This window comes from Erythrolamprus reginae, chromosome 1, assembly GCF_031021105.1.
Source record: "Erythrolamprus reginae isolate rEryReg1 chromosome 1, rEryReg1.hap1, whole genome shotgun sequence".
In the NCBI taxonomy this organism is placed as follows: domain Eukaryota; kingdom Metazoa; phylum Chordata; class Lepidosauria; order Squamata; family Dipsadidae; genus Erythrolamprus; species Erythrolamprus reginae.
In genome coordinates this window covers 121,966,233-121,979,642 of record NC_091950.1, presented here as the reverse complement: position 1 = coordinate 121,979,642, position 13,410 = coordinate 121,966,233, and the positions used below count along the sequence as shown (strand labels likewise).

Sequence of the window (13,410 nt, the reverse complement as noted above, 5' to 3'; positions counted from 1 at the left end):
AATTAAACATAAAATTAGATTGATAGAGCAGAATCAAATAGCGGAAAAAATAAAAAGAGCTAAACAATATAATTTTGAACATGCTAATAAACCAGGTAGATGGCTCGCATATAAACTTAGGAAACAGAAGCAATCGAAAATAATTAAAAAACTAGAAGATAAAGGTGGATTAATAAAATATGACACAGAAGGGAAAGCAGATATTGTACATAACTTTTTTAAAGAATTATATAAAAAAGAAAATATTAGTGAAGATGAAGTTTTTAAATATTTAGAACATTCTGAGTTACCACAATTGACGGAAGAGCAACAGGCAAACATGGAAGGACCAATAACAATGGAAGAACTCCTTACAATAATTAAAAAACAGAAAAATAATAAAGCTACCGGACCAGATGCCATATCGGCAGAATGGTACAAAATAGAAAATGAGACAATAAGAAATAATATGTTAGAAATTTTTAATGAATGTAGACTTGATGGTAAAATCCCTAAATCTTGGTCTGAATCTCTAATAACTTTAATTCATAAATCGGGTACAGCAACAGGAAAAATTAAAAATTATAGACCCATATCATTATTAAACGTAGATTATAAGATATTTACTGCAATATATGCAAACAGATTAAAAAGGGTTATAAATGGGGTAATTCATCAAGACCAGAATGGTTTTTTACCAGGCAGACAAATTAAAAATAATCTTAGAATGGTTATTAACATATTAGAATATTATGAGCAACATCCTGGAAAAACATTATCATTAATGTTTCTAGACGCCCAAAAAGCTTTCGACAATGTCAATTGGACATTTATAAAAATGCAATTGAACAAAATGAGATTTGGTCCAAAATTCGTAAATTTAATAGATGCTATCTATTCAAAACAAACAACAAAAATTATATTAAATAACGAACAATTGGAAACATTTGAAATAAATAAAGGAGTTCGCCAAGGCTGTCCTATATCACCTCTATTATTCATTATGCCCTTAGAAACCCTATTAATTAAAATAAGAGCAAATTCAAAAATAAAAGGTCTGACCGTTGGAAAGGAGACATATAAAGTCCAAGCCTTTGCAGATGATCTGACTTTTATAATTGAAGATCCGATAACGACAGTCCCAATATTAATCCAGACAATAGAACAATATGGAAAGGTAGCAGGTTAAAAAATAAATAAAAGCAAAACACAATTTATAACAAAAAATATGAGTAAAATACAAGAAAACAAATTAGAATGCATTTCTGGAATAAAAGTAGTTAAAAAGGTTAAGTATTTGGGAATATGGTTAACAGCTAAAACAATGACATTAAAAAATGATAATTATACAAAATTAATGACGGAAATTAAGAAAGATTTAGAAATTTGGAATAATTTAAAAATATCCTTTTTGGGAAGAGTGGCCACAATCAAGATGAATATTTTGCCTAAAATCTTATTTTTGTTTCAGGTGATCCCAATAAATCCAGGGAGAAACTTTTTAAAAAATCTAACAAACATTGTTAAAAAGAATTTATGGCAAGGGGAAAAAGCAAGAATAAAGATAAATATGTTAGAAGATATTAAAGAAAGGGGAAGATTTGCACTTCCTAACTGGAAATTATATTATCAGGCAGCGGCCCTAACGTGGATTAGAGATTGGATAACTTTAGAAGATAAAAGAATATTAAAATTAGAAGGACATGATCTTATGCTTGGTTGGCATACCTTTATATGGTATGATAAGGATAAAAACCACTCATACTTTAAAAGACACACTTTAAGAAAATACCTATTAGAAGTTTGGAAAGATATAAGAAAAAATCATTTTTTAACTATCCCTGAATGGGTTGCCCCCTTAGAAGCAATAATTCACCCAAAGTCTATAAAGGACACTAAAATAATAAGATATAAAGACTTATTAAACGATTAAATGAAATTAAAATCTAGGATTAAACTACAAGAAGAAGGGACAATAATTGATTGGTGGCATTATGCACAGATCCGATCTAGATATCAGAAAGATACAACGCTCTATATTTTTAACAAGAATAAGAACCTACTAAGTAATTTAATCACTCTTAATCAAACTAAAACAATAGGGAAAATTTATAAATATTTGATTGCACACAAAAACATAGACCTGACCCTAAAAGATAATATGATAAGTTGGTGCAAAAATATTGGAAAAGAAATAGATATAGATACATGGGAGAAAGTCTGGACTTATAATTGGAAAATGACAAAATCAGTGTCCCTAAAAGAAAATCAAATTAAAATGTTTTATAGATGGCACCTCCCACCAAATAGGATAGCAAAAATGTTCCCCAAAACTTCTCAGATGTGTTGGAAATGCAAGAAAGAAATAGGGTCTTATTATTACCAATGGTGGACATGTAGCAAAGCCAGAATGTATTGGAACATGATAGAGAAAATAATGAAAGAAATAGTAAAGCAAGATATAGAAATTACCCCGGAATTCTATCTATTAGGAATTACAAATCAGATCTATAAGAAAGAAATTTTATATTTAATTATACATATTTTAACTGCGGCTAGGATTATATATGCGCAAAATTGGAAAGGGGAGGATATCCCCAAAGAAGAAGTCATCATAAAAATATTGGACTGCGCCGAGATGGATATGATGACAAGACGCTTAAATGATCAAGAAGATATGAAATTTTATGAAACATGGAACAAAGTTTATATATGGATAGATAAGAAAAAATAATAGAATATTATGTATAAATTGTTTTGGTTATAATAGCGTTAGAAAAATTAAGTTTGGTTTAGAAATATATTAGAATTAGTTTATATACAAAGAATTATTATGAGAAGAAATTTCTTTAATGAAAAGTTTAACAAATCCTTTTTTTAACATTCAATTATATATTCAATTATGTATTCTTTTTTATGTACTTAAATTTATACTTTTGAGATAAGCGGGGAAAATATATCCCCACCTTTTATGTTGAATGTATGTATGTCTGTTTGTCTATTTTATGAAAATTAATAAAAAAAATTGGGGGGGGGGAAATAAAGCCCTACATGGCATTGGACCAGAATACATCCGGAACTGCCTTCTACTGCACGAATCCCAGCGGCCGATAAGGTCCCACAGAGTTGGCCTTCTCCGGGTCCCGTCGACCAAACAATGTCATTTGGCGGGCCCCAGGGGAAGAGCCTTCTCTGTGGCAGCCCCGGCCCTCTGGAATCAACTCCTCCCGGAGATTAGAACTGCCCCCACACTCCTTGTCTTTCGTAAATTACTCAAGACCCATCTATACCGCCAGGCATGGGGGAGTTGAGACACCTTTCCCCCAAGCTTTTTTATATTTATGTTTGGGTATGTATATGTTATTTGCTTTTTTAAAAATGATAGGGTTTTATGTGCTTTTTAATATTAGATTTGTTTTCGCTGGAATATTGTTTTTATTATTGTTGTGAGCCGCCCCGAGTCTTCGGAGAGGGGCGGCATACAAATCTAATAAATTGAATTGAATTGAAATGAAATGAAATGTTGATGGAAGGATTGGCTTAGAGCAGAGTGTCAAACTTAAGGCCCATAGGCTGGATCTGGTCTGTGAGGAGCATAGGTCTGGCCCATGGGGCCGTCCTGAAAACAGCAAAGGACCGGCTCATGATGCCTCTGCCAGTGAAAATGGAGCTTGGGACGGCTGCATGCAGCCCTCGTGAGTTCTATTTTCACCAGCAGAAGGTTGCAGGAGGCCATTGCAACGGAAAACAGCTTGGGAGCCCGTTTTTGCTGCACAGTGCTCGAGCCAACAAAGGCATCCCAATATGAGTAATGTTGAGCTAGCCATGTCCACCCTGGCCATGCCCCTCCCAGCTCTCCCCCTCCAAGGTCTAACACAATTCTGATGTGGCCCTCACACACTGAAATTGAATTTGACACCTCTGTCTTAGAGGAAAAAGGGAATGGTTAGAATAAATCTGCAAGAGAAAGAAATGGCAGGGGGGACAGAAGGCAGGCAAGTAGCAAGAGAGTGAAAATTGGTGATTGACTTGAAATATTGTAACAAAGAAACCAATATATGAAGTTGTTGTTTTTAATATAAATGTCAGTGATATGCAGTATTACTTACTATTACTTATGGTGATATGGGATCACCAGACTTTACAACCTATTCAGTGACCTTCATTGCTTGTTTCTTTTTTGTCTAGGGGAGAAACCTTATGTATGTACAGTCCCCGGCTGTGATAAGCGTTTTACTGAATATTCGAGTTTATATAAACACCATGTGGTACATACACATTCTAAACCTTACAACTGTAATCACTGTGGAAAAACATACAAACAGATTTCTACCCTTGCAATGCACAAGCGAACAGCACATAATGATACTGAGCCAATAGAGGAAGAACAAGAAGCTTTTTTTGAGCCACCTCCAGGTATCAGTTAATTATTGTAACTCTTGATTCTTCTTTCATGTTCATTGTAATGGTTTTTGTTCCTTACCTTTAGCAAATAGTTCATTATATTTTAAGTTCTACTCTTAAGCATTAGATGTTTTCTATGATGCCCATTTCTTTGTGTTTTAAAATTATTTTTAAACAACTTGCCATTCATAGTTAATTACTATGAACATAGTCTCAGTCTCAGTGAATTAGCAAGTCTCAGAGAAAATATAAATGTAAAAATAATGCAGAATGTGTTGTATAAGTTACTGAGAAGAGGCTATCCATCAGTCTGGTGTGAGGTATCATCAATAATCCAATGCAGGGATGTCAAACTCAAGGCCCAGGGGACAGATCTGGCTGTGGGGATGCTTAGATCTGGCCCACGGGGCCGCCTTAGAAACAGCTAAGGACTGGCCCACGGTGTCTCTTCCAATGAAAACGGAGCTCCATTTTTGCTGGCAGAGGGCTGCAGGAAGCTGTTGCAGCTGAAAATGGAACCTGGGAGCCTGGTTTTCTTTGGCAAAGCGCTTGGGCCGCCATAGGCGCCCCTGACATGAGTGACATTGAGCTGGCCATGCCCACCCTGGCCACACTCATTCCGTCTCCCCACCCCCAGGTCAAACACAACCCTGATGTGGTCCTCATTGAAATTGAGTTTGACAGCTTTGACCTAAAGATATCCAGTTATATCCAGTAATACCTCATCTTACAAACCTAATTGGTTCCCGTGGGAGGTTCGTAAGATGAAACATTGTTTCCCATAGGAAACAATGTAAGATCAATTAATCCGTGCAACGGGGGGGGGGAAAAACGCAAGAAAATGCCTCCGCCCAGCTGTCACCTTTTCAAACAGCCGGAGGGCTTCTCAGCGTCCTCCTGAACCTGAACGCCAAACCCGGAAGTTCGGGTTTGGCGTTCGGGTTCAGGAGGATGCTGAGAAGCCCTCCGGCTGTTTTAAAAGGTGACAGCTGGGCGGCAGGGCTTCTCAGCGGCCTCCCGAACCCGAACTTTTGCTGAACTTCTGGGTTCAGCGTTCGGGAGGCCGCCGAGAAGCCCCGTTGCCCGGCTGTCACCTTTTAAAACAGCCGGGGGGCTTCTCAGAGGCCTCCCAAACACCGAACCCGGAAGTTCGGGTTTGGCGTTCGGGTTCAGGAGGACGCTGAACCCCCCCCCCCCCCGGCTGTTTCAAAAAGCAACAGCCGGGCGGCGGGGCTTTTCGGTGGTGGTGGCGGGTTCGTAAGAAGGAAAAAGTTCGTAAGAAGATGCAAAAAATTTCTGAACCCTAGGTTCGTATCTCGGGTTGTTCGTAAGACGAGGGGTTCATATCATGAGGTACCACTGTATCATCATATACCTTTTCTTGATTAGATTATTGTACAGGCAGTCCTTGACTTACAATGACAATTGGGAGTGGAATTTCTGGCACTAAGTCGTAAAGTACGACCATGTCACTTAGCAATGGCAATCCCTGCAGTTTATAAAATTTCATAAAATTTCTTTCTTCTTTGGAATAGCTATTAAATACAAAGCTATTAAATACAAAGCTATTAAATACAAAGTTCTCCTTCTTGCAAGATATTCTCCCATATGATTTTTAAAGCAAATATGTCAACATTATCCATTTCGATTTGAAGTGGGGATGAAAAACCTATTTTCTTGGGGGTTATAGATTTACTTGCAAATATTCTTCTTTCAACTGCATTGGAGGACCTGTAATTAAATCATCTTCATAGTAAGCACCGTTGGGATCAGATTTATATTCCAAAATTATAGTTAAGTCCTTTGTATTGTCAAATACTTTTGCAGCAACCTCAGGAGTTTGATATCTTTTTGCAGTTGATTGCATCTCTGGGTTTCTCATTTTCTTCTAATCTTCTAATTACTTGAGTAATTTGTTTATCTCACTCTTCTTTCATAACATCTTTGAGATATAGTTGATTGTTTTGTTTAACTATTCCTCCTAAATAATTCTGATAGAATCTTCAGATTCTATCCAAATCTGAATAGTCAGAAGGCAGTTTATTACTATCAAAAGATATGATGGGACCTGATCAGTGTTCCCTCTAATTTTTTTTTTGGGGTGGGCAGAAAAGTATAGTGTCTGAGCGGCAGTCCCTTTGGGACTGGGCGGCACTCTTTCCCTCTCACTCTTTCCCTCTCGTCTTCTGGGCAGGTTTGAAAAACTCTGAGTTGATGATGATTTTTAAGTGAGCCATTGCTCACTGTTCAGCTTAGAGGGAACTATGGACCTGATAGCAAGTATTCTCTTTGGTAATTGCCCTTTTATAGAAGAGTTTGGCCCACAAGACAATATTAGCCCCCACCTTTGTGGTTAGTAAAAGCCTGGTATATTTGGAAGACCTTACAGAACTGGTTGTAGGGCACCATAATTTTAATAAGGCTAATAACATACAGTTTAAGCAATTGACACTTAGTTGGGAGACTCTTAAGAACTAAGCTCTAGGGAAGTTGAAAAAATACTTAGAAAGCTGCCGATGGAAATGCAAGCCATGCCCATTTGTTGCCAGAATCCCAACATGTATCTTTCTATGTAGGTAGGGTTTGAGCTCAATATAAAAGAATTCTTGCCTTATTAAAGTGCAAATTAAACCCATGTTCCTTTAAATAGGTCAAGGTGAAGATGTTCTTAAAGGATCTCAAATAACATATGTAACGGGTGTTGAAGGAGAAGATGTAGTTTCACAAGTTGCTACTGTGACTCAGACTGGACTGAGTCAGCAGGTAGCACTTATTTCTCAAGATGGAACTCAGCATGTAAGTATCTACCATGATGAAGATAGCCTTCAAAATTTTGTTCCTGAGTTGTTGTTTTTTACAGTCATTAAAATTGGTTTCCAGTACTCTAATAATGCTAGGAACATATGATACATTAACTTTTTAAAAAAGGACAGCAATACTGTGGAAACTATCTAAGGCTTAAAACAGAGTAGAATGAATTTACTTTAAAAATGTTAGTTCTAGTTTTTTATGTCTGACTTCTGCTTAAAGTTATGAACCTTGCTGATCTTTAATTACAGTATTTTCATTAGCAATTATTGTTCATTAATGCAACAATAAGATGCATTAATATACCCCAGGATGAAATCTTATATAATCCAATTATTCTCAACCCAATGCTGTTAACTTAATGATTATATACTATTTCAGGTTAATATATCTCAGGCTGACATGCAGGCCATCGGAAATACTATCACTATGGTAACACAAGATGGCACTACCATCACAGTCCCTGCACATGATGCAGTTATTTCTTCTGCAGGAACACATTCTGTTGCAATGGTCACCGCAGAAGGCACGGAAGGACAACAGGTAAATTGCTTCTAAATATATAGGGGAAAACAAACAGTTGAGGTTTTCTAAATAAATGCGTTGACAACAGATTTTCTAGCCATTAGTATGGCATTTGATTTAATTTGATTAATTGATTAATAGAGCTACCTTACTCTGGGTGAGATAAATAATAGTAATAATCAATAAAACCACATATTAAAATAGAAAAACATAGTTCAAAACAACATACATGTTGCGGGAGAACACCCAGCATAAGATTTTTTTAAAATATGTATTGCTTAAAAAATAATATAAAAATAGAAGAAACAAAGATACATTGTAAAATATATATACCAATTGTCTAAAAGTAAGAATAAATTACAACAAAAAAGTAAGAATAAATTACTTTAGGTAAATATATACAGGCTTGTTATTGCTGCTGTAACAATAAGCTTACCAGTATTATAGTATATATATATTTATGTTATATATACTATATAATATACTATATTTTTTGGACTAAAAGACGCTCCAAAGTATAAGATGCACCTAACTTTTGGAGAGGAAAACAGGGGGGGGGGGGATCTGACTCTGCCTCCAAGCAATTTGCCCTCTTGCAGCAAACAACCAGCTTCAGCACTCCTGAATGGGGCTGGAGGATAGATGGGAGAGGGGGGGCCTTCAGCAACATTCATTGTATAAGATGCACAGTCATTTCCACCCACTTTTTTTAACTGTTCTATGTATTAATTTATTTTGCCATTATCATTCAACTTTGTAAATTATTTGAAGTTAGATTGAAGCTGCATGAAATTGGTAGTAATAAATAAATCAACATACTTTATAACTGCCATTTATTTCTGTGCCCAAAGACCAGAAGGAAGAATTATTTATAGTTTAATACACAATATATCTTAGCATATTGTGTAAATTATTTTACTGATTTGTTTACCCTTTACAAATATTCATTATCTTTATTATTGTTTCTAGAATATGTATTGAACGAGGTATTATTCATATGACTCTCTTTATTTCTCAGTATATTATTTTTAAAATATTAAGACCAATCATTCTTTTAAAAACTTTAAAAGAATTAATTATTTTTAGATTTCAGTACTTAAAATGCTTTTTTAAAAAAAATTGTGCTTTTTATTAAGGTTGCCATTGTGGCTCAGGATTTAGCAGCTTTTCATAGTACTTCACCAGAAATTGGACATCAGCAACATGGACATCATTTAGTCAGTGCAGAATCTAGACCTGTTACTTTACTGGCAACATCCAATGGAACACAAATTGCAGTGCAGGTAATTTTTATACATAATATACATTGGGAATATTTTATTAATAACATATGGATTGAATCTAAGATAGAATTTCACAAACTGGAGAATCTGCAGGCCTATAAGAGAACAGACAAATTATTTCCCTCTGCTTGCTTTAATGTTTTCCACAGTCTGCTTTTGGAGATTTGTTGATTTTTTTTGGAACACCACAGGAGGTAATTTTGAGAGCCTTAGAGAAAAGGGTATCAGTGATCACTAATTTATCTTCTACTCTTTTTTCTTTTACAAATCCCGCATTACAAAGAATGCCACTTGGGTGACCTTGGGCCAATCATTCTCTCATTCCAACCTCTCTCTCAGGGTAGTAGTTGTGGGGGAAAAGGAAGAGGGAGGAGCATTACTGTATTGTTCACATTATAAGATGCTCCAGACCATAAGATGCATCTAGCTTTTGGGGATGAAAATAAGAAAAAAATAATCTGCCTCTGCCTCACAGCAATTTGCCTCCTTGCAGCAAACAGCCTGGTCAACTTCAGAACAGCCTGATTTAGCACGAGCGTACAATCATCGCTGCCTATCGCTGCCTTCATGCACCCCATTTTCAGCCTCCAAATGGCAGTGGCAATAAGCAACAGTGATCCCCGCAGCCTGGAACAGAACAAAAACGGGATGTGTGGAAGCCAAAATGGGGAATGCAGAGGTCGCATTAGGCAATGGCGGCGATGGGTGGTGAGGATCTCTGCAGCCTGGAACAGCTGATCAGTGGTATTCCTTTAGGCTGATCCAACTGCCAGTCAGCTGCTTGTGTTAAATCAGGCTGTGCTGAAGCTGACCAGGCTGTTTGCTGCAAGGGGACAAATTGCTGGCAGGCAGAGGCCAAAGGGTGGGAGCCTATGGGTAGGTGGGCCTTTGGCACAGAAATCTCCACCCACATTTGGAGAGGTGAATGGAAAAATATGGTAGGTATATTCACTGCATTGAGTTATTTGTAAAAATAAAGGTGGGATACAAATAAATATAAATATAATCCTAAATTTTAGCCATTTAAAATATGATATTTATCAAAAGGTTGCTGAGTACTGCATTATCAGTTTCTGATCCATTGTCATTCATACTTACAAGTAATTTCAGGAGAACAAGCCAAATCCAGAAACAAGTACCTCAAAGAATTTCCTGTTTCAAAAGGAAATCACTTGAAATTATGTATGTGAGCTCAAAAAATAACATGACAAACTATTATACCTAAATTAAGTAATTTTGGTACACATTTAAACACTTGAGAAAAGTATGTTAAAATGCTTTTAAAATGTTTATTTTAAGCTATTTTTTGTTGTTTGTTTCAGCTTGGAGAACAGCAGTCTTTGGAAGAAGCAATTCGAATAGCTTCCAGAATACAACAAGGAGAAACACCAGGAATTGATGATTAACTCATAACTTGGCTAAATGAACAATAGAATTCTACTTTATTTTTGTTCAACAAAGGTCTATGCCAGGTGAAAACCATAACATGTTTTTCCCTCACTAATGCTGTGCATATACTTTACGCAACGGTGAAGAACTTTTAAAGTGTATAATGTTTATGTATATGAACTTTGGGAATACTGAATTCCATCTCTTATGATTCATTATTCTCTACCCAGGACAAAGAATTAGGTTTTGTATTAAATTTACTTGCTTATATTCCAAACCAGACTAAAGACAAGCAACAGTCACAGAAGAAATGCTGGAATTAATTTTAAAGTCATATCAAATCAATGAAGGCGTTATTGAAGATTTCAACTCTTTAAATCATAACAGCAATCATCATTCAGAAATCCTTTGGAAGCATGAATTTAATAGTTTCTTATATGCAGTTTTGAATTTTGAAACCTTTGTAAATATTCCATTTTAATTGTGGTTCACACATATGTTGAACATTTATCATTTTTAGTTTCCTCTCCCGTCTCACTGATTGTATATACAAACAATTGCCAGAATTGCTATTATATTGTCTTTGAATTGGATTATGTATAAAATGAAAACTTTGGTTGTTCAATATTAAAGGAATTAAAACTGGTGTTTTTAATTACTTGCCTACCATCATGTTATATATGAGAGACAATTTCTCTTTGTCTTTGTTCAGTTATTTGAAGTACATATATAGAAGCTCAAAGTAAAATCAAGAAAAATGAAATGATGTTGCTTATGCTGTGGCTCCTCTATTATATTCATAGTTTGTGCAACATGCGTGACTATGGGCATCAGATATCTTCACTCTTTTCCATGTGATTGAAAACCTTGCTTCTTCCAGGATCTAAATCAGTGGCGTCCAACCTTTTGGGCATAAGGGGCAGATTCTGTGGAGTGAGGTTTTTCCATGGACACTAGAAGTCATGGTTTCATGTGTTAATTGCATGCTGCAGATGGGGCTTTGCTTATTTGTGCGGACTGATTTCTGGCATGCCCTAGACCGGTGTGGGTCCAGAAACCGGGCGTTGGGGATCCCTGATCTAAATTATACACAGAGAAGCACTTTGCAACAGTCACCTTCTTTAAAGAGTAACAAGAACAGTGAAGCAGGTGTTCTTATTTCTATTTTAATTCATTGCATCTGTGCTTGAGAGCAACTGTAGAGAACTCAAAGATGGATTCTTATGTAATAATTTGACACAATACTGTCAGGAGACGAAATATCAGCAGGTTTAAGTAAGTACAAAAAAAATTGTGAAAGGGAATAAAAGGAAATCCATAGTGACTGTGAATGCTCAGTGGGACAGCAATACAGTATAACAAATATTTATTTATATATATATATATATATTTATATATATATATATATATATATATATATATATATATATATATATATATATATATATATATATCACATGTTTAAGCTGAATTTGAAAATTAAGGGAGACTAGGATAGATCTATTTCGGCCTTATTTTGGCCTCATCAGCTAGCCATACCCACTGGGACTTGAACCTGCAACCTTTGCCTTGTAAGGCAGAGAATTATCCTCTAGGCTACAGTATCCAATCCCTTCAGCTCTGTACCAGGGAAGGGTTACATTTTGTGTCGAATCACCCTGGTATATTGAAGGAACATCACAGCTCCTTTTTTGCCTCTCGGCCCAACCCAGGGCCATTTCCAAGGCAGTTAATTTTATTGATAGCCGACAATTCTATCTGTATGTGTCACATGTTTAAGCTGAATTTGAAAATTAAGGGAGACTAGGATAGATCTATTTTGGCCTTATTTTGGCCTCATCAGCTAGCCATACCCACTGGGACTTGAACCTGCAACCTTTGCCTTGTGTATATATGTATGTATGTATGTATGTATGTATGTATGTATATATATATACATATTTTTCAATTTTAAAAACTACACAATCATATTTACAGGTGAGTCAGCATCTTATATATACATTTTTATCTACATTGTCTTTTAGTTGTTTAGTTGGTAGTTATGGACTACAGCAGGTAGAGTGCTGTACTGCAGGCCACTGAAGCTGACTTGTAGATCTGAAGGTCAGCAGTTCAAATCTCATCACCGGCTCAAGGTTGACTCAGCCTTCCATCCTTCCGAGGTGGGTAAAATGAGGACCTGGATTGTGGGGGCAATAGCTAGCTCTGTTAAAAAAATGCTATTGTTAACATGTTGTAAGCCACCCTGAGTCTAAGGAGAAAGGCGGCATAAAAATCAAATAAATAAATAAATAAATACAGAAACTCAAACTTAACCAAAATATTAACATCAAGAAGTTTAAGAACAGTATAACAAACATTTAAAAGGTATAGCGCTGTGATGGGATCTATGTTACACATGCCAGTAGTGGCACGCAGAGCCCTCTGTGGGCACACAAACTGTTGCCAGGTGCTTTAGTTTCCAGTGCACTAGTCTGCGGGTGCCAGAGCACCAAAAAACAGGCCATTTTGGGGGTCATTAATGATCAGCTGGTCTTTGGCTTTCTGGCGTTCATGCATGCACATTCTGGTTTGGGACTTGGTGCCAAAATGTTAGCCATCGCTGGTATAGTAGCTAACTGGAATACTAAACTGCAGTATTTCACTCTTAATATTTTGCTGTTCTCCAACATCTTGAAATGGGGATAAGAGACAGTGGTTAGCTAGTTTGAATGATTGTGATTAGTTAAGTATCAAGTAACCTAAATATCTGTCGTCATCTTACTCAACTTTCAGGAAAAAATGTAAAAGTTATTAAAAACGTGCAATTTTTTTCATAAGCAGGATATCCAAAGACAGGTCTTTCCACTTTTTCTGTTGTGACACATAGACTTTTAAAAATTAATAGTTATCAGATTCATCAATACGACATATACCATAAACTTGTAAAGGGGGATTTACTTCATCAGGCACCTACATTTGGATTTTGGGAGAGGGTGCAGTGGGGAAAAAAACTAGAAACAGAAAATTTCAGATAATTTTT

At 36.1% G+C, this 13,410-nt stretch overlaps 1 protein-coding gene across 5 annotated transcripts in view; it reads left to right on the top strand.

Annotated features, from left to right (window-relative positions):
- Positions 1 to 11,043, top strand: part of ZNF143 (zinc finger protein 143) — a 40,089-nt gene extending 29,046 nt beyond the window's left edge. For all 5 annotated transcript variants that reach the window (XM_070763380.1, XM_070763343.1, XM_070763360.1 and 2 more), the window contains 5 exons: positions 4,168 to 4,395; positions 7,034 to 7,179; positions 7,573 to 7,734; positions 8,853 to 8,999; positions 10,322 to 11,043. In XM_070763380.1, the coding sequence (XP_070619481.1) occupies positions 4,168 to 4,395; positions 7,034 to 7,179; positions 7,573 to 7,734; positions 8,853 to 8,999; positions 10,322 to 10,405 (767 nt within the window). In that variant the 3' untranslated portion in view covers positions 10,406 to 11,043. The remainder of the gene's footprint in view (positions 1 to 4,167; positions 4,396 to 7,033; positions 7,180 to 7,572; positions 7,735 to 8,852; positions 9,000 to 10,321) is intronic.
- Positions 11,044 to 13,410: the final 2,367 nt, after the last annotated feature.